At 49.5% G+C, this 21,234-nt stretch overlaps 1 protein-coding gene and 1 pseudogene across 1 annotated transcript; one reads left to right on the top strand and one right to left on the bottom strand.

Annotated features, from left to right (window-relative positions):
- Nucleotides 1-586: 586 nt before the first annotated feature.
- Nucleotides 587-10,283, bottom strand: LOC132319439 (von Willebrand factor A domain-containing protein 5A-like). Its single transcript, XM_059830230.1, is given in 20 exon segments — nt 587-696; nt 901-1,027; nt 1,236-1,459; nt 1,959-2,055; nt 2,057-2,169; nt 2,349-2,530; nt 2,890-2,993; nt 3,139-3,303; nt 3,654-3,762; nt 4,277-4,356; nt 4,672-4,816; nt 5,269-5,357; nt 5,630-5,757; nt 6,199-6,313; nt 6,453-6,595; nt 6,957-7,179; nt 7,285-7,322; nt 7,325-7,528; nt 7,890-7,965; nt 10,047-10,283. Coding segments are annotated over 20 exon segments (2,709 nt in total).
- A 5,238-nt stretch (nt 10,284-15,521) lies between these two features.
- LOC132319438 (olfactory receptor 11A1-like) lies at nt 15,522-16,483 on the top strand (annotated as a pseudogene).
- Nucleotides 16,484-21,234: the final 4,751 nt, after the last annotated feature.

The following is a 21,234-nucleotide window of genomic DNA, read 5'->3' as shown; positions in this document are numbered from 1 at the left end:
AAACGATTGTTTTACATGGCAATGCAGATATGGGAGTTCCTGACACAGCCTGGTCTTCTGGGGTAAAGCGAAGAGGTCAGCAAGTGGGGTGCAGCAGGAGTCCTTCATTGGGAGCCTCTGCTATTGTGCCTGCTGTTGACACCTCTAAACATTCATCTTTTCTAGTGTGCACAGCACTCTCTTTTCAAGACAGAAACCATAGAATCATAGAATTATTTATGTGGGAAAAGACCCTTAAGATCATTGAGTCCAACTGTTAACCTAACACTACCAAGTCCACCACTAAACCATGTTCCTAAGCGCCATCTTTGTGGAAGCCAGTAGCCCATTTTGCCAAAGCCAAATTTGGGAAGGGAAACCACTGGGAATGTGGTGCTTCCTTCCCACTCCCACCTCCGCCCAAGCCAAACACACTGGAGGCTCTGAGCTGGAAGGTTTCTCTTGAGGAGTTCAGCATGATACAGGTTCAGCCCAGCTAGTAGAAGCATAAGCAGTGAGAACTAATCTGTAATGTAAGACCCCAGCTGGTAACAACAGTGGTATCCCAGCACGGTAGGTGAATTTAGGCTATACTTTCTGGCCCTTTTTAGCTCTGCAGGTGCTCCCAGTCTGTATCACAGAGCCTGAAGATGCTTGACTTCATGCTGTTCCCAAGGAGGGTGTTGGCTGCCTCCAGGCACCTGTCCAGCTGGGACACTGCAATCAGGGAGAGACAGGGGCACTAGGGGAGTCAGGCAGGAGGGAGAGTCCACAGACAGAAAGGAGAAAGGGGACACAGGACTCCTTCACCTGCCCCCAGGAAATTGTGGTCCTGTGAAGGGGTGAGGCATGTCCCACTGGAGAGAGAAGGGAGGAGGCTGTGTTGTGGGGATCAGCAGGAAAAGGACCCTCAAGACTCACCAGCTTGGCTGCACAGCCAGGTCACAGCCTTGGCCTCCAGCAGCTCACCGAGGTCTTGGTAACACTTGTCGTGTCTGTGCAGCCAGGTCACAGCCAGCACTGTGGCCCAGATGCTTGGCTCTATGACCTGTAGGAGAACAATGACTCAGACCAGCGCGCAGTGCTGAGCATCCCCCCTGTCCCCTCACTGCTTCCCACCCCTTCTTTTGTGACTTCTGGTTTCTGATCCCTTCATTCGTCTCTGGCTGCCCTGTGGATGCCAGTGTTGCCACCAGCCAAGGGGTTCCCACTGTCCCAGGATCACATGCTGCCACCATAAGAGGTTCTCTCCTTACCTCACCAGGCATCTTTCCCTTGATTTCAGCCTCATCGATTTCCAGCACAGAGGCCAAGCCTGAGCTGAGGGCCCAGGAGCCATCTGCATTCTGCAGTGCCACCAGCTCCTGGCACTCAGCAATGGCTTCAGTGAACCAAGGCCCAAAAATTGGAGAGCACAAAACAAATTCCATGGGATCCACATACTTGAGAGAAGAAATAGATGGTGGTGGTGGTTTACATGCTGTGGGAGAAGATGTGAACAGGAGGGTTGGGAGAATCACAGGAATCTGACCCCTCTCTACTCTCCTGTGCAATGCTCCAGAACATTATCTCTGCTCTTCTTTGGGCAGCTACCTGCAGTCTAAGCTCCTTCCTGCATGTCCCCAAAGCAGTCCCATCCACAGCCCTTTCTGGACACCCCTAAATCATGCCCAGCTTTGACCATTGCCTCTTCTCCTGGCATTCCTGCCCAACCATGTCCCGAGACCTCTCTTGATAACCCCCCAACACATTTTATCCAAATACGTATCTATGATCCAGCACCGTCCCTGTCCCCTCCCTGGGTGTCCCTGAGCTGGGTCTCATATCTGCTGAAGGACTTTCATGTTTAAGGGTAACTAAGGGAAGGGTTAAAGGCAAAATTCATTGGTTTCCACGCCACGGGCAAGACATGGCAGGATAACCCTCCTATAAGACACTAGATTATCCCTACATGTCCCATCTGGGTCAAGGCCCCATACCTTTTGAGCAAGCGCCCCGCTGGGGCAGGGCAGCAATGCCACGGGTGAGTTGACAGAGGGCAAGCCACGAGGCACACACTGCTGTCAGCCAGCCAGCCAGGTGGGACCCCGATGCTCACAGGATAGCAGGAAGAGACATTATGGGAGTAACAAAGCTCAACGATCTGGCAGGGGATGAGTGACTGGCGGGGTGGCAACAGTGCCAGGGGCCCTTCGAGGGCAAACAGGGAAAGGGGCTGAACTAAGCCCATGGGAAAGAAACACCTGGTGGTGATGGGGCCTTGCCCATGAGACTGGGGGTGCCCAGTGGCTGGGGTTCCAGCACCAGTGGAATGAAGACATCCCATGGAGCTGCCCCATCAGCTCTTTCCTGCAAGTGTATTTCCTTACCTTGGTACCAGGTGAGCCTCTGTGATGTGCGAACCCCCACATAGCTGGTAAAGGGGCAGATGATCCCTGAAGTGAGGCTGATCTCAACTGCGCGATGTCTTGGTTCATCCCCTGACCCACTGGCAGCCTCTTGCAATAACCTCTTCCGCAAGCATCTCATGGCCAGACAATGCCCAGCCAGCCTGGGGACAGAGTGGGGTGAGGCCTGACCACCTGGCTCATCTCCATGCTGGGGAAAGGTGGACAGAGAGAGAGCCTGAACACCTGGGTTCTCTCCCTCCAGGGGTGAGGATGGACAGAGGGAAAACTTGGATGCCTGGGTCCTCGTCTGTCTGGAGGGAAGTGATGCCCAGGTTCCTGGGTCCTACCCCTGTTGGGTCAAAGCAGGGAAGGGGGGCATGCTTGGATAGCTGGGTTCTCTGCCGGTTTGGGATTGTGTGTGGAAGGTGAGAATGCATAAGCTACCTGGGCCCCCTCTCAGCTGGAGTCCCTGTTAGAAATAAGGGGCATGCATGCATCTTCCCTTAGGACAGGCTCTCACCGGCCATCTCCCTGCGGGCACAGTGGGAATTCAATCGTGTGAGTGACGTCCTGGCCATTCAGGCTGTACTGCAAGGTCAAGAGTCCCTTGGCCACCCTTGTATCCTGGGAACACATGGGAAGCTACTGGAGGTTACGGGGGACACAGGATGGTTACTGGGGGATATTGGGAAGTTGCTGAAAGATTAATGGTGGTTACTGGGAGGCTGTTGGGCAGTAACTGGGTTGACTGCAGTCCCAGCTCTCTCACCTGTGCCTGTCCATGGATCTGGGCGTAGAGGCGGCTGTGTTGACCCTGAAAGATGAACTGAGGGGTGGCCCCCAGCACCTCAACCTCCAGGCCACAGGGCAGGGTCCAGCTCAGAGACACTCCCTCACCTGCTGGCTTGAGGGCCTGCTTCAGGCACTTCAACACCTGGGGACAGAAGGCAGGACACCACAGTTCGCAGCTCCACCAGGGTTCAGCCCATGGCCCCCGGTGTCGGGGTTCCTTGGGGGACAGTGGAATGTGTGGAGTAACCTGCACCAGCTGGGTTCCCTGGGCGCAGTCAGGTCTGTGGGTTATAGCGGGGCCAAAGCCTGGGCACCTGAGTTCTCAGTGGTGTGGGGCGGTGGGGTAGAGTTAGGGGAAGCCTGAGTGCCTGCGTTCCTGGGGCAGCTGGGTCTCAACTACTGTGTGTGGGCGGTCCACGTGCTGGGATACTTGGAAGTCAGTGTGTCTGTGGAATAGAAGGGGGCCTGCCAGGGCTCCTGGGTTCCTACCACAACTGTCATTCTATTGTCAGAGGAGACGTAGGTAGCTTCACCTCCTGTCTCCCTGTCCAGGGCCGTAGCCAGGGCAGTGCTGTCCTCAGAGAAGCAGAAGGAGAAACACCTGTGGGGGAAGCAGGGAAAGGTGTCAGAAATGAGAGCCAGAGGTGGGTGCAAGGATGCTGGGATAGAGCTGGAGACCACAGGCTGGAGTTAAAGCTGGGGGAACAAAGCTGGGGTGCAGAACAAGGGTGCAGGAGGAAGAGCAGGGAATGAGGGACTGGGGTTGGAGCTGGGGTTCGACAGGGAGCTGACAGAGGAGAGCTGAGACTTGGGGCAGAGTCAGTCTAGTGGGGCTGGTGCAGAGCTTGGGGGCACATCAGGATGTACAAGCCCTGTGCCTGTCTCCCTGCTCACTCGGTGAAGGGTGCCTTGTTGTGGGAGGTGTAAGCAAAGACTCCCACATGGGGGCTTGGCGCAGGAGAGCTGTGCAGGGTGGGAAGGGTTTTTGGGACACTGGCCCCCAAGGGGCCCAAGGATTGGGACAGGCACTGGTGAACAGGGGCCCTCATCAGGGATGGAAATGACTGGACAGCCAAAGGGTGGCTGGAGGACTGGGGGCAGAGAGTCTCCATTACCGGTGGCTGTTGCGGTGACGGCAGACCTCAGCTGCAATGGCTTCCTTGTCAGAGGGTGGCCTGGCCATTAAGATGAAGAGCTGGGAGACAGGGGACATGAGTGGCGGGGCTCTGCACAGGCACCCAAAAATGGGGAGAGCAGGCCTCTGAAATGGAGAGGGGGGCCCAGGAGAGAGACCCACTGTGAGAGACTACCCCACGGAGAGATATCCACTCAGGGACAGAAACCCGCAAAGATATAGACCCACCTCTTCATTCCCCCACACCCCACAGTATTCTTTTTGTTCCCTTGTGACCACCATGTACTTTGGGTGGCTCCTTCCAGCCACACTCCTGTGTCCTCACTCCCGCTGGGACACCTGTCCCTCCACCCCTCCATGGCCCTGCACCCAGACCTGGCGCATATGGCCGCAGGGACAGGGCGTATTGTAGATTGAGCGGAGGATTCCCAGCAGATCAGTGTCACCCAGACTGGAGCGGGTGGAGGGGATGCGCCACATGGCCTCAGTCAGGTTGATCTGAGTATATTCAACACTTTTCCTGCTTGGGCACAGCATGTTTGGAGAGCACCTTGCTCTATGATGGCCCTAGTGCTCCCTGAGACCCTGCCCCATAGCACTTCCCACAGCTATGCCCTAGGGTCCTCTGCAAGTCCCTGCCCCATAGAAGTTCTTGAAGAGACCTGCCTTCATAGTTCCCACAAGACTCTGCTCAGCAGAACCCCAAGAGATGCTGTCCCATAATGCCACAAAGATCCTGTCCCCAGAATCCAGCCCTCCCCTAGAGTAGGCAATCGTGCCCTCCAGCACCCAACCTAGCCCCATACCAACCAGCCGATTTTAGAGCATGCACACCTGCCCTCCAGCATCTAACCCTGCCTCATAGCACCCATTCCAGCCCCACAGCACCCAGACGTGCCCCACAGTATCCAGCCCTACCCACCAGCACCTAATGCAGCCCCATAGCACCCAGCCTGCCCTGTGTGTGCTCACAGGTAGATGCCCACAGAGGTTTCTCCATAGCAGTAGATGTTGAAGTAGCAGCCCAGGGGCAGGCTTTTGAGAAGGAAGAGCAGGGAGTCCTGTGGAAAAACACAGCAGGCAGGTCTTGGGAGGCACTGGTGGGGGGTACAGATGCCTTTGCCCATAGTCTGGTCTTCCTAAAGCCTCTGGACTCTCCTGGATGACCCAAGCCAGTGCCCTGAACTCTGCTGGGCACCTGAGATGTTTCGGGACCATTTCAGGCCCCACCAGTCCCCTTTCACATCTCTTTCGCTCTGTAAATGCTTGCCCTGGCCCGCTCCCCCTCAGTCTGCTCCTCAACCCCATCCTGGTCCCTGCTCTGCGGGGGTACCTGTGCATGCTCAAGGAAAGTGGTGTCCAGGAGGAAGATGAACTCTCCAGACTGGCGCTGCCCAGGCACTGCCTCAGGGATGCTGGGTGCCAGTGTCACCAACACCGTGGGGTCACCAAGCAGGGAGCCTGAAGGAGGTATGAGGTGGGATGAAGGCCAGATAGGGACCCCCCTCCTCCTCCTGGTTCTGATTCTCATTGTGCTTTCAGCTTCCACCATCCCAGAGCCCGTGATGCCCCACACTGGTACCTCAGTACCCTACTGTACCGTCCACCAGTTGCACAGCACAGTGCCCCATGTATTCCGACCCAGTGCCTCCAATACAGCTACCCAGTGAACCCTAACATAGAACTCCCCGTATGCACCCTGCTGTACCTGATACCTCACCACAGTGTCCCCAACACCCCACCCTGGAGCCCCAGGACCCAAACTATCCCAGGTGAATGCCTCCCGTTCCCATCCCAGTGTCCAATGATATCTCACCCCCGAGAGTCCCCAGTGTCTCCCCGTGCCCCAATGCCTGCTGCAACCTAGAGGTGCCCCCATGTTCCCTTCGCAGCTGCACTCACCCAGAGGGGCCCCAGGGTCTCCCTTCTCCACCACAGCAGTGACTGCAGCAGGGTCTCCGAAATACACCAGCAGCTCCAAATCATGCTGACTTGGGGGGCTGCCAGCCAGTGAGACCTGGAGAAGGGGTGCCTGCTCATACGCAGGAGGAGGGGACCAAACCCAGCATTGGGCCAGGACAACAGGCACTGATCCCAGTGCATCCCCTTTTTCTTAGTGATGACACCCTGAGATCCTGGCACTCAGGAGGGCATACCTGTGCGGTGCTGTGGTCTTGGGCAGTGTAGATCAAAGGGGTGAGGGTGAAGTTGGCCTGGACATCAGCCACTCCACGTGATGACTGCAGGCTAGCGGTGAGCAGCAGGCTGTAGGGCAGCTTGCTGGTGAGACAATTCCAGGCTGCAAGGAGAAACATGGCACTGGGGAGGGCAAAGGCTTTCCCTGTGGCGTTGGGGGGTGTGTGTCAGGATTTGGCATCCATCTATAGGACATATGGAGAGAACTGGGCGTTGTCAATAAGGCATATAGAGGGGTCCATGAATCTGTTTATGGGAAATGTGTGTGGGAGTTGTGGATCCCCTCATGGGGCACAAGGAAGAATATGTGGATCTGTCCAGGGGCTGCATGGTGGAAAAATGTGTGTCCCCCTGTGGGTGCAAAGGGAAGTTGCTCCGGGTCTGTTCATAAAGTACATGGGGAGTCTGTGGCCCTTCGGTGGGGTGTGTGACTGGGAGGGCAAGTTCCTTGTGGGGTCACTCACCGTAGAGTTCTGTGTAGGGATGCAGTGTGAGTGGCAGCACAAAATGGGCTGCTCCGTCTGGCTCCTGTGACAGCTCTTGGACATAGTGCAAGGTCATGACCACCTCCCTGCCAGGGGACAGGGTGCCCAGGAAGCAGGCAAGTACCTCGCCCGGATACCGAGACTAATCCTGAAGGTATTCCAGATTCTCCCAGCCCCCTGTAGCCTTGTGCAGCTGTTGGGTCTGGGTGGGAAGGGGAGGGACAGAGAGCTGATCACCAGGCAGGCCATGGGCTGCTCATCCCGTGCCCCTGTGGTGGTTCGCCCCTTCGTCCCTGGATGCTGGTACCTCATCCCGCAGCATGGCCTGGACCTTGACATCCTCACAGCCTGAAAGGAGTAGATGGCCATGCGGGGCCCCAGGGGGAAGACGAAGAGGACTTCTCTGGAGATCTGACTCTTGTTCAGGTAGATGAGTTCGGAGGCCACGTCAGCCACATAATCCTGGATCGCAACATCCACCACAGCGCTACATAGAGGCACTGTATACAGAGGTATGCGGAGCCACTTTCCCAGCAAAAAGGATCCTGTTGCTGTTGGGAGAGATGCAACCTGTCCGTCAGCACACATTAATGACACAAGGAGGTGATTGGGGCTGCTTCAAGTATGGGGCTGTTCCCACCCTGGAAACCAAGACTAGGTTACCAACATTATAGAGGGCCTAGTGTGAGCCTGCCATAGAACAGTGTCTGCCCCCCACCCCCCAGCTTCCCTTTTTCCCCATACCACCCATTTCCTGTAGAGCTCTTGACGATTCCCATCCTTGTTTCATTCTGGGAAGATCCACTCCAGGTATTTCCCCCTACAGCTGCCTATCCCTCTCCTTTCTTTGTCCCCCTTTGGGAGCATCCCCCCTCCCCTGAATGTTCCTCAGCTGTCCCATCCCCAGCTCACTGTCGTGGGTGTAGGATTTTCCTAGAAGTCCAAAGCTCTGATGCCAAATTTCTGGAGACCTGCAGACAAGAAGGGTCTCCCGTAAGAGGAGAGATCCACAGAAACCACCAGGCAGCCCCTATTTGGTGAAGATTCCTTGCCATTTCCCCAGTTCCACACACATACCCAGAAGCCCCAACCCACCATGTACAGCCAGAGCAGACGCAGGGATTCAGAAATCCCTGTTTATGAGCACTGGGATGTCACCAGGAGTATCTCTGCATTGAGGAGGTCTGCACTCCACCCCCACCATGGGAGTATCTTGAAGAGAACTGAGGGATAGCAAGGGGAGGTGGAGGGAAGAAGTTGTGAAAGCAAGAGTGGATGGATGGATGGATAGGACTGTATTGGGATGAACAATACATGGCTATCCATCCATGGCTGGTGGTTAGACTGGCAGATGAGGTCCGTTTTGGGACAGATGGATGCATAGGTGGACAAACAGAGAGACATCAGCATTTTTGTTGAAATGGATGGATGGACAGGCGGAGGGGTCCATTTTAGAAGAGATGAGCAGATAGCTGTCACAAACAGTATTGTGTGAATGTAGCTGCACAAGAGATAGCACCTGCGAGTGCAGGCTGAAAGTCCAGACAATAAGGGGGAACATAATGGAGAGAGAAATGAGGCCAGGGAAAGGTAGGTGTAGTTCAAGTGATATCTGGCTGTCTTCCGGCCAAGTGCCAGGAGGTGAAAGGGACCGTCCTCCACCCCAAACCCATCCACATACATCTCTCTGGTTCAGACCCACTTGCCTCAGTTTCCCCAGTTCCCACTCTGGGGTGACAGGGTGGGGAGCAGCAGAAAAATCCCCACCCCACCGTTGTGCTGCCAGGGTAGGCAGACAGAGCAAATAGGGTGTAAGTCCTCGGGGGAGTAGGGGTGAGGGATGGAGAGAGGGAGGGGTTGAATAGGGGCAAGCTCTCCCCAGTGAACAGGAACAGTGGACAGAGAATAAGGACAGAATGACAAAGTGAAGCACAAACAAGCAGACACTCAGCCAAATCAAGGCCAGAGTCAGTGGGGAGGGACTGGCAATCAGATGGAGAGAGGGAGAGGTGGAAGGGGAAGGGGCAGAGACAGTACGGGGCAGATGGATGACATACAGGGACAGAAGCGGGAGGGATGGAGAGACAGAGCAAGAGATGTTCGGGCAGACAGGAAGATGCAGGGCGACGTAAGGAGGGGGATGGCTGCGATGGAGAGAGAGGCGGAGGGGGAGGCGGACGGACAGACGGACGGGAGAGCGGGGAGGCAGGGCCAGGGGGGCGGAGACACCCCGCACCCCACGCTGGTGTTGTTGCGATCACCACCCGAGCAGCCGGGCGCCTGGTTCCCTGGGGGCTGCGGGGCAGCGGGGATACTGGATGCCAGGTAGCCTGGGAGGCTGTGGGAGGGGGAAGGCAGAAGGGCCATGCCCGGCGGAGGGGATCTGGCCGGTGTCCCTGGACCCCCCTCCTCGCCCCGAGGCGAACGTGGCGAGTGGGCGGGAGCGGCTGCAAACTGCGCTGCGGGACGCCGCACGGCATGAGCTGCTGCGGCCACGCGAGCGTCTGCGCCCCCTGCCCCGCCAGCGCCCGGGCGGGGAGCAGCGTCTCTCGCCGCCGCAAGGTGCTCCGGAGACAGCCGAGGAAGGGCCGGCAAATCCCGCCGCGGGACTGCTCCCGGCCCAAGGGGGTCTGCCGAAGCTCCCCCCACCGCTCAACACTTCCGCTCTGTCCTCGCACCTCGTGCAATGGGCAGCAGCTGCCAAGGGCCCCCTGCAACCAGGGCAGTGTCTTCTGTGTGCCTGAGGAGGTGGCACTCGTCCCTCCATGAAGCTGTCCCCCTGCCAGGCCTGCAGCACTGGCTGCAGCTTTGGAGGCTGGGCTCAGGTCCATACAATGGTTAGTGCCAGGCTGTTAATTGGATGGTGGATGGCAAAGAAGCAAAACCAACATTCTGGCCAGCTGAGGAATGGGGACAGTTGGCAGACCGGCTCAAACTTACATACCTACTTTTGACATGGGAGTTTCCTCTCACCAGCTGGATTGCGATGCTCAGTCTCCACCTTCCTCACATGAGCCAGACCCGTGCTCATATGACCCTGGCAGCCAGCCCCTGGTTGAGACAACCCACCTCATTGGTGGTCTCTAGACACTCAGGGGCCAAATTGCATTTGACTTCAGAGTGTTGCTTCCAGAGCACACCTGTCTGTCTCTTACTGAACTCTCGCTTCTCCAGCAAACCTGAGCAGCTTCCTTCAATCCGCCTCTCAGGGTTGGTGTGAGCCTCAGACAAGCCCACTCCAAGGGCTGTGCTGACAGTGCGATAGCCTCGACCAGCACAGGCAGTTCTAGCTGTCTTTGTTCGCATTCTGCCAGAGTGCGTCCAGTCTCATTACACCCATGGAGATCAAGTTCTCTGAGGAAGTGGGTGAACCAACATTCACGTGCTGCTGGTTGATGTGGCCCATGACTACCTTCAAGAACTGGTGGTGCACCCCATGTTGTCTCCAATAGTCCTGATGCTTATGAGTAGGCAAATGAGTCCCAGGTGTAGATGCTACATGCTGTATTTGAGCAGCTAGGGAACACTTTCCTGTCTCTTGGACCTTCCTTTCCACACCACAGGTGATGAGGAAGCAGCACGCTTGGTCAAAAAGTGTCACAAATACTGAACCACTGACCCCTTAACCTAGCTTCACCTTCCCAAAATTTCTGTCCAGCTGGGATGCATACCCGAAGGTTGTCACTGACTCTTGATGGAGACCACTTGGTGGCTGTGAATGGTTTTAGGGTGCTGGACCCCCAGTTTGTCTCTTCTGAGCATCCCTGGAGGTTGTCAGCCCCCTCAAATCTGGGCCTCTTTTGAAGTGCAAAGAAATAATACCCGGTCTTAGTGTGGCATAAAGGTCGTCTGCTCAGATGCTTGCGTATTTTCTGTCCAGACAGGACAGCAGAGTCTGTTGCATTCAGAATAGAAAGCAGCCAGTTGAACAACCCAGCTGGTGGCAGTGGTTACAAGGCGTTGCCACAGGGCTGGAGGGCAGCTGTGTGCTGCTGCTGAGGGGATTATTGTAGCTACCCCTCCACCTCTCACACATACATGCTCTGAAGTTCTCCAGCGTTCACCCTATGCTTTCATTTGTGAATTCATCCCTGGTAGACAGCACTGCTCAGAAAGGAGGGGAGCTGAGCTGTGGAGAGTTTGTGGCCCTGGGTACAAATCCATGGAAGCATTTGAGGTACTACGTTTCCACTGGTTTCTTAAGCCTGAGTGGGCCCAGCAGATTTGAATGTGGAGGGCCCAGTCAGGGAGCAGCAAAGGCCAAGCTGCTCCATAAGGAAGGGTGAGTTGGGAGCCAAATGCAACAGTAAGGTGGGTGGGAGCAGTGACCTCCACCAGCAATGAGCCAGGATACTGAGGGTCAGGACTGGGTCCAGAGACAGTGGTCAGGATCAGGCACAGTCAGCGGTCACCCAGCGGGTTGGGTAACAGGGAGGACAGGCCCTTGCTTCTTGCTTTCTCCACAACAGCTCTTATCAGCAGGGGAGCTGACCTTGGACTCAGCCATCTAAACTGCTTGACTTAGCCAGCTGAACTGGAACAGGCTCATTTTCTTTAAGAAGTCCCACTTTCTACATACTTTCTTTCTAAAAGGTTCTTTTTATGATTTTATTCTGTCCATGACCATTCTTATTTTTTCTGCTTTCAATAACAATGCACAGAAATATTCATGAAGTAAAGGCACACATGGAGTTTCAATAATTAACTAAAGATTAAACATGACTGATGTGAGTTTTAAGCCTCTGGTCTGTTTCGGTCTGTTTTAAGAGGTAAAATTCAGTTGGCAATGTGTAAAATACATGGATATATACAGTCAAAACATAGACATCTGTGATGGGTTGACCTTGGCTGGTTGTCAGGTGCCCACCAAGCCGCTCTATCACTCTCCATCCTCAGCGGGACAGGGGGAGAAAATAAGATGAAAAACTTGTGGGTCAAGATAAAGGCAGTTTAATAAAGAAAAAGGAAATGTTGCGTGCAGAAGACAAAGGAAAAAGAAAAGATATCTTCCCTACTTCCCATCAGTAGGCGATGTCCAGCCCCTTCCTGGGAAGCAGGACCTCAGCACACATAGCAGTTCACAGAATCACAGAATCACAGAAGCACTAAGGTTGGAAAAGACCTGTAAGATCATCAAGTCCAACCGTCAACCCAGCACCACCATGCCCACTAAACCATGTCCCACAATGCCACTTCAACAAGTTCCTTGAACACCTCCAGTGATGGTGACTACACCACCTCCTTGGGCAGCCTGTTCCAGTGTCTCACCACTCTCTCAGTAAAGAAATTTTTCCTAATATCCAGCCTGAACCTCCCCTGGCGCAACTTGAGGCCGTTTCCTCTTGTCCTGTTGCTAGTCACTTGGGAGAAGAGACCAACACTCACCTCTCTGCAACCCCCTTTCAGGTAACTGTAGAGAGCAATAAGGTCTCCCCTCAGCCTCCTCTTCTCCAGGCTAAACAACCCCAGCTCCCTCAACCACTCCTCATAAGACTTGTGCTCCAGACCCCTCACCAGCTTCGTTGCCCTTCTCTGGACACGCTCCAGCACCTCAATGTCCTTCTTGGAGTGAGGGGCCCAAAACTGAACACAGTACTCGAGGTGCGGCCTCACCAGCGACGAGTACAGGGGCACGATCACCTCCCTACTCCTGCTGGCCAGACTGTTTCTGATACAGGCCAGGATGCCGTTGGCCTTCTTGGTCACCTGGGCACACTACTGGCTCATATTCAGCTGGCTGTCAGTCAACACCCCCAGGTCCTTTTCTGTGGGGCAGCTTTCCAGCCACTCGTCCCCAAGCCTGTAGCATTGCATGGGGTTGTTGTGACCCAAGTGCAGAACCCGGCACTTGGCCTTATTGAACCTCATACAATTGGCCTGGGCCCATCGATCCAGCCTGCCCAGATCCCTCTGCAGAGCCTTCCTACCCTTCAGCAGATCAACATTCCCACCCAACTTGGTGTCGTCTGCAAACTTGCTGAGGGAGCACTCGATCCCCTCATCCAGATCATCAATAAATGTATTAAAGAAGACCAGCCCCAAAACTGAGCCCTGGGGGACTCCATTTGTGACCAGCCACCAACTGGATTTCGCTCCATTCACCACGACTCTCTGGGCTCGGCCATCCAGCCAGTTTTTTACCCAGTGAAGAGTGCACCTGTCTAAGCCACGATTCACCAGCTTCTCCAGGAGAATACTGTGGGAGACAAACACCTTAATAACAAATGTGTCCCTTTCCCCCTCTTTTCTTTTAGCTTTTATTGCTGAGCATGATGTCATATTGTACAGAATATCTCTTTGGTCAGTTTGGGTCAGCTGGCCTTGCTATGTCCTCTCCCAACCTCTTGCCCACCACCAGCCTACTGGCCTTTGACAGTGGGGAGGTGTAGGTGTTGGAGATTCAGATCAACGCCCTTCTAGCTACGGGTACAAAGCACAGCATTGTGAGGGCTGGTATGGGGAAAGATACCTCCATCCCAGCCAGACCCAATACAGCATCTGTAGAACACAGTTTAGGAAAAATATATTCTTTTAGTGTTAATAATAGTCGCACAAAAATAAGCATTTTCTTGCAATTTTGACTGATAGTGGGAAACAAAGTATCAGAGAAAATAAATGATAAAGACAAATAGGAGAACTACTATGGAAAGTTCTTATTTCAGACTGAAAATTCTGTTTTCACCCTGTTCTAGTTGTGTCATTGCCTGAAAAATCTGCAAAACATATGAGGTATTTTGGGTTGTTAATGGTAAATTCCCAAATGCAGTAATGCCAAGGGACACTTGTTATTCCGGCAGGAAAAATAAGCAGTGGGACAACTGACCCATCTCATATCAGTTCCAGATGGAGGTTCATGTTTCAGCAGTAGACGGGCAGGTAGAGCCGAGCCACAGCCATCCAGAGAAGGTTTATGCACTGGAAGACCTGAATCAGCTACAGAGCGAAAGCGCTTCAATTGGGGGTGCATCATATCAGACTAGGCTGAAATCACATCTCTAAGAGGTAAATCAGATTAATTTTGATTAAATTAGGAAAGATTATTTCATAACTCTCTTCTATCCTCTAAGATTGGTCCAGGATGAAAATATTAGGGTGGACATTATTGCGTAGAATGGGAAGAAAAATTACAGCAGGAAAGATGAATAGGTAGAAAACCAAGTGTCAATCTGTCAATCTGCTAGATATTCACCATGGTGTAACCAATTTTCCTTAGGTATTTTTTTGCTTTCCATTCGTACAATATATTTTGGGATAAGAAGGGCAGAAATTCTACTGATAGCCTCAGCAGCCTGCCTGTAAGAATTACAGATGCAAACTGTCCTGCAGCAAGGTAGGTGGGAAAATTTCCTGTGTTCTTTTCTATTGAAATATGGTTTGTGAAACAGGAATATTTTTTATTCTCTTTTAAAGTGTTACTCTTCTGGATATTCTATCAGAATGAAATGAAGGTATTTCAATATAATTGTCCAGAACTAAGACAGTAGTCTGTGGTCAAGAGACAGAGAGAGAGAGAGAAATCCTCTTACAGTATAGTTCATCTCAATTACTTTGAACAGTGACTGTGGGATTGTTATGTCCAGATATGTGGGTCTACACTGAAGTTAATTGTGTGTGCAACAATATTTAATTTAACAAGTAACACCAGGTCCCTGGCAGATCACTTTCTTGTTCCTCAGCCTTGTGTTCTTTTAGCTTCTGAAGGAACTTTTTAACAGAAAGAACCCGCAAAAAACCCGAACCCAAAAAATTAACAAATTCCCCCAACACCTAAAAACAGAAAGTAAAAAAAGGAGAGATGAGAGAAGAGAGGGAGAGAAAGAAGAGAAACTGATAGTTTGAAGAACTATCTGATAGTATTAATGCTAGTTTTAAACTGACAGTTTGAATAAATATCAGTGCATTAAAATAAAAAAATAAATTTCTTCTCATGGTTTCCTTCAGTATGTTATATTTCCTAGGTATGGTATTTGTCGTCTTGGGTGATGAAATGGTTACCCACCCAAGAATGCCTCTTTTCCTTTTTCCTTTTGACAGAAGGTTTCTAAATCATAGCTTTTTTCTGTTGGCTGGAATATCACTTTCTGACCCTGCAGGTTTCAAAAAATATTGCCAAGTGGGATAAGCAATACCTGTCAACATTTTCTTAACATTTTTCTGGATATTTCATTTTTTTTATCAAGTTCAGTATCCACAAACAATCACCAATCTGTCCAGTTCTTAGACAGTTGTCCACTGGTTGTATTGGTCTGGTATAGTCTAGGTCATCGAAACATCCTGCTGCAGTTCTCTGTGATGCTTTCCAAACCTAAGGAATAAATTTTGTTAAAAAATTTGCATAAGACAAAATTAAAAATATGCAATAATCTCTCTCATAAATTATTATCTGGCGAATGTTCAAGAACTGCTTAGAAAGAAAATAAACAATACAACCATACAACATTAACGTCTTTCTTCTGTAATTACTTGGTGATGATGGATCAATAATTAAATGTAGTTTTTGATGCTTTCTTCCAGGCTGTGATGCATTTCCTCTTGGCTTGATACATGGCAAATGGGGAATGTAAAAATAAAACAGTCATCACAACATTTCTGCTCCTGGAATTTGGGGATATCCCAGAAATGCAATCTTTTCTCTTCTTCCTTTTCTCGGTGATCTACATTGTGACTGTGATTGGCAATGTTCTCATTTTTGTTTTGGTGGTGGCTGATCGGCGCCTCCACAAAGCCGTGTACTTCTTCCTGTGCAACTTGTCCTGCTTGGAGACCTGCTACAGCTCTACCATCCTGCCTAGGATGTTGTCCAGCTTTCTGACTGGGGACAAGAGCATTTTGATTGGTAGCTGCATCACACAATTTTATGTCTTTGGTTCCTTAGCTGTCATGGAAATTTTCTTTTACCGGTGATGTCCTATGATCGATATTTAGCAGTATGCAAACCCTTTCACTACAGAGCTGTTATGAATAGCAGATATTGCCTGCAGCTTGTAGCTTGGTCTTGGATGAATGGTTTCCTTGTTATGGCCATAAGCTGCTTCCTGATTTCACAACATTCCATGTGTGGTCCCAAGTTTATCGATCATTTCTTTTGTGATTTCACTCCAGTAATAAAACTGTCCTGCTGTGACACCAGCCTGACTGAAATGCTGGTGTTCATCCTCTCATCAGTATGCACACTACCCCCTTTCGTACTAACCGTGGCATCCTACACGTGTATCATCACTACTGTCCTGAGAATGTCTTCCACCACTGGGATGCAAAAGGCTTTTTCCACTTGCTTTTCCCACCTCACTGTTATTACAGTTTTTTATGGAAGCTTAATAATTGTTTATGTCCTGCCAAAACCTAAGAGTCTTAGACCACTGAATAAAGTCTTTTCAGTTTTCTACACTGTTGTGACTCCTCTACTCAACCCCCTCATCTACAGTCTGAGAAATAGAGAGGTGAAAGACGCTCTGAGTAAAGTCGTCAAGAAATGTGAATATTTCCTAAAGGTTAGAAAGTTTTAACCATTTTATTCCCCTAGAAGACAATGACAGAGAATAACTTGTGATATTTGAGGGAAGAGTCTCTTCATGTAAGTTTGCATGTTAAAAAAAAAAAAAAAAGACACACTAGTAACTCTTAGTTGGTTATACGTTTTTAGACAGTTCGTATTCATATTTATATGTAATTGTCATCTCAGCTGTTTTCTGCTATTATGTAATTTTACTTCGTAAGCTTTTTCTACTAGACTCAACACTGATGGCAAATGTAAACACGCATTCTACAGAGATGCAGGTGAACCACAACCATAGAGTCAGTTCTTCATGAATAACTTGGAATGCAAAAATGGCTGAAGAAAGAACTGTCTTAAACTTTTTTCCTCAGAAAGACACCCATACCTTTTCATGTCAGTAACTACAAATGCTTTTCAGCACTTAGCATAAGATTTTAACATTCCTCTAACATTTTATGTCTATGGTTTAGATGCCTAAGCCACAGCTTGTCACCCTAGAAGTCTTCAAGAATCAATAGAGAGAAATCTACACAAACTGGTGATTTCTTTGACCATTCTTGGAAGTTCATTGCAGGATGGGCTGACTCACTCTTCCTGAGATCACTATTTAAAGACATTTGCTGCAGCAATTTTCTTTAGATGTTTAAGGAGGATGCATTGCTGGGGTAACTCCCTTCATATATTTCCTGATGCACTGAAAAATATGACCATAGGAGTCTACAAAGTTCTGTGGGGAAGTCAGTCTTTCCATGTAACAGGACCTCTGCTGATTTTCCAAAGCTGACATTTCTAAAAATGTCGAAATTTCCACTTTGCCACAATTTGTGCTTCGAATTGGTTTTTAGACCCCATAAGGCTTAGGGTAGTCATCTTCTTGAAGCTTTTTTTACCTGGCGGCTAGGACTCATCTAAGCAATCTAAGTGTCTCCAATAGAGCCTGCACTGAAGCTAGTCACCCTGAGATTCTGCTTTGAGTTGGTGAGGAGAAAAACATGGTTGGCGTGGCTCAGCTAACCTCTTTCAGACATTGAAGGTACAATCCACAAGCATAACCAAAATCATCTAGTATGTAAATTAACTGCCTGAACATAAACAACCACTGCTTTTGCAGGTACCCTGGGGTATCCAAGTCAACTGCCTGAAGCTTACGTATGTAACACAGAACATAAGGGAAGCCTACACCCTTACGAACTGACAGCTGAAGGCCCGGTAAGGTACCACCCAGCACCTAACGATACTAGGCATCTATGTTTAGGAAACAGAGTCTCTCCTTAGCACCTTTTCAGATTGTTTGTGTCATTCTGTGTGGCTTCCAACTGTATATCCAAAAGACTGCCCAGCTTTAGACGTACCTTTGTGTATATCTCAAATCCTCTAGAAGATCCAAAATGATACCAGATGCCTGTCTGTGTACATTTGAATTGTTCCTTTGTTTCTTCTTACCTGATGTTGTGGTTTAAGCCCAGCTAGCAACTAAGCACCACACAGTCACTCGCTCACTCCCCCCCTGCCCCAGTGGGATGGGGGAGAGACTAGGAAAAGTAAAAGTAAGAAAGCTCACGGGTTGAGATAAGAACAGTTTAATAAGTGAAATGAAATAAAATAAAAATAATAATAATGATAATAATAATAAAAATCGTAATGAAAAGGAAAATAACAACATCAACAAACAAAAAAGGCAAGTGATGCAAATGAAAACAATTGCTTACCGCCGACCGATGCCCAGCCCAAGCAGCGGTCCCCTGGCCAGCTTTCCCCCTAGTTTATATAGTGAGCATGACATCATATGGTATGGAATATCCCTTTGGTCAGTTGTGGTCAGCTGTCCCAGCTGTGTCCCCTCCCAACTTCTTGTGCATCCCCAGCCTACTCGCTGGTGGCGTGGTGTGAGAAACAGAAAAGGCCTTGACTCTCTGTAAGCCCTGCTCAGCAGTAACTAAAATATCCCTGTGTATCAACACTGTTTTCAGCACAAATCCAAAACATGGCCCCATACTAGCTACTATGAAGAAAATTAACTCTATCCCAGCCAAAACCAGCACACCTGAATAGCTCATTAGTCTATTAGACTGAGGAGTAACTGTTCTGCAGAGCTCTGCACAACAGTCTACCACCTGCAACAGAAATACATGGGCCCTTATTAATTATAATACATAAAATGGAATAATTAGGTCCCTTACATGCCATGGCATGTAAAATTTGGTTATCATCCTAAATCTGGAACTTAGGATCAAATCTAATGAAGGAAATTATTTCACCTTCCTTTGAACACAACAAATTCACATTTCTCAGGTAAAGCTCCTTATCCTATAATCCATTTGTAGTTAAAGGATATAACCAGGTATTTCCAAGGCCCATCCTTGACTACAAACCTGACGTTTTGAGAGGATTTAGATTAAAATAGCTGCGACAGATAAATTTGATACTGGAGGAAATGAGGAGCCAGAAATCAGTTGCCAACACAAAGGTGCCTAGCAGTATTTGCTGTGCTCTGAGGTATTCTACCTGCCTTCCAGATGCTACTCCAGAAGTATTTAGTACTCCAGAAAGTCCTGTGTCGTATCTTCCCGCCATGTGTAAATTGTTTTAGGTGCTTATGTTTAGGAAATTGAACCCAGCTCTTTGGTTGCCTGGCTCTTCAGACCTGACTGACTGTATTATTGTCAAAGTCCCACTTCTCTGACCAGGTTCTTTCAGATATTCCACATGAGAAGATTTTAAATTTTAGTATAAAATTCACCTATTTGAAGATATTTGGCATTACATGGGATTGTAATTTAGCGGAGCAATACAGCTATATAACGAAATCACAGCACAAGCGTAATATAGCAATTGTGATATACAGTTGAATGACAATACAAACGTGATACCCATTACCAATCCCCTATGCTCACCATCACGATACTGGGCATCCCCAGTTGCCAGGAAGGAGTACATGGTTTAAAGCCAGCTGAAGCCCATCACAGTCTTCAAAGTTCATTTTATTATCTGTCAAGTTGTTGCAGTTTATGTTGGGCTGAGCCATGCATACAGTCCCTTTATCCCCCCACCATGCTGGTCTGGCTAGATCATTACGCTCTACCAATTATGTCGGGAAAGGCTATGTATACAACCTGATGACACACTGGTACAGCTGTATGTCTAAAACAAAGTCTCCCTTGTGTTGAGAAAAGTTCAGCTTACTTTACAATAGTGGTTGGTCATTCCTTACATACTTTCCTTAGCTCATCACTCTTGCCCATCTTCAGTGAGCCTTCTTCCATTGTGGAGGTGTGTTGGTCAGTCACAATTATGTAGGACATGAATTTAGAGTCAGAAGAGTTCAGTCAGATGGCCATCGCACACAACCACACCTTGATTTTGCACAGAGACATCTTAATTTTGATCTGATGTCTTCCCAAAGATGGCTAGAGATAAGTGAGATGAAATCCACTATGAGTTTGCAGTTGCCACACCACATGGTTGTGGGAATCCAATAGGTCCCATTTTATCATATATGTGGCAGTCCTATGCAGATGTTGTGGATATGCTAGCTACATACACGTATTGAACTGAACTGGGTTCCTGTTCAGTGCAGTCAGTGGAGGATGGGACTCAGCTAGTACTTATGGAGGTAAACAGTTGTCCAGACTTAGGTATCAAGCACCCTTTTAGCTGCCCTATGATATCTAAAATGTCCTCCATCTGCTAATCCAAAAGGGCCCTATTTTTTCTGTAGGTCCTGTACCCTATCTAACCACATTACATAGATGTATACCCTGGTGCATCTCAAATGGCATGGCTGCCTGTATTTAGGCAGCTCAATCCCACAGTCTTGCTGTAGATGTATAAAAGTAGGTGAGGTGTTCAGCATCGCTTGCTTCCTTCTAGTGGTTGTGTGATGTCCCGCACTTCTCAGTTCAACATTACACACTTGTACAAGACTTCAAAGAGGAAACATGGATATTCATCTCTGCATGGCTGCAAAGGTCCCTTATCCCAAAATATGTCTTAGACTTGGTATTTCTGTTGATACATGGTGAATGTTAAATCTTCTCCTCTGCATTTGTTTCAGGAGTAATGTCCCTGTAGTCTCCTTGATATTGAGAATCCCCTCTGAACTGTGTCAGTGAGGTCTTTTTCACTTGCTTTCTTCGCTTCCCTGTGGTCTTTTTGGTAGTGATTCAGCTTATTTTAGAAATTCATAATGTGGGATTGTGAAGCCTCCCTTTATAGTCAGAGGAAATAAATGATCAGTTAAAGGCTGTGATTCATTTGACCAGCTCTGAACCCAGATTTAAGTTCAAACAAACATATAAATGCATAAATGTAGGTGTCTATAATGAAGGTATTTCCATGTGAGGTATTTCCCTGTGTGCTGGGAAATTAAACCTTTTTCTTTTTGAGCCAAAGGACCTAAATACAATACAATCACTCTGGAGACTGACTCATCTGATGAATTAGAAGTTTCTACTTCAGAGCAACTGTGAAAGCTCTCCACCCTCCACTGGGTAGAAAGTTACCCAAACACAGGCATCTAATTCCACCTAAGATGCCTGAGGATGTCAGAGGCAACCACACAGGGCAAGAAGATTAACATAAGAAAACAGTACCCTCCTGGAGATGTGGAGAGATAATGCTTGTGTCACCTCAACCTCAATGGGTTTGTTGACTAGGAATGTGGGGTACAGCTGCAAACACATAAATATCTGGTGCTAAATATCTGCTACTCTTGGGAATCCCACCTTACTTTCAGATGCCATAACAGCATTTTTTAGTTTC

The sequence above is a fragment of the Gavia stellata genome, chromosome 28 (assembly GCF_030936135.1).
Source record: "Gavia stellata isolate bGavSte3 chromosome 28, bGavSte3.hap2, whole genome shotgun sequence".
NCBI classification, from domain to species: Eukaryota; Metazoa; Chordata; class Aves; order Gaviiformes; family Gaviidae; genus Gavia; species Gavia stellata.
This window is presented reverse-complemented; position numbering and strand designations above follow the sequence as displayed.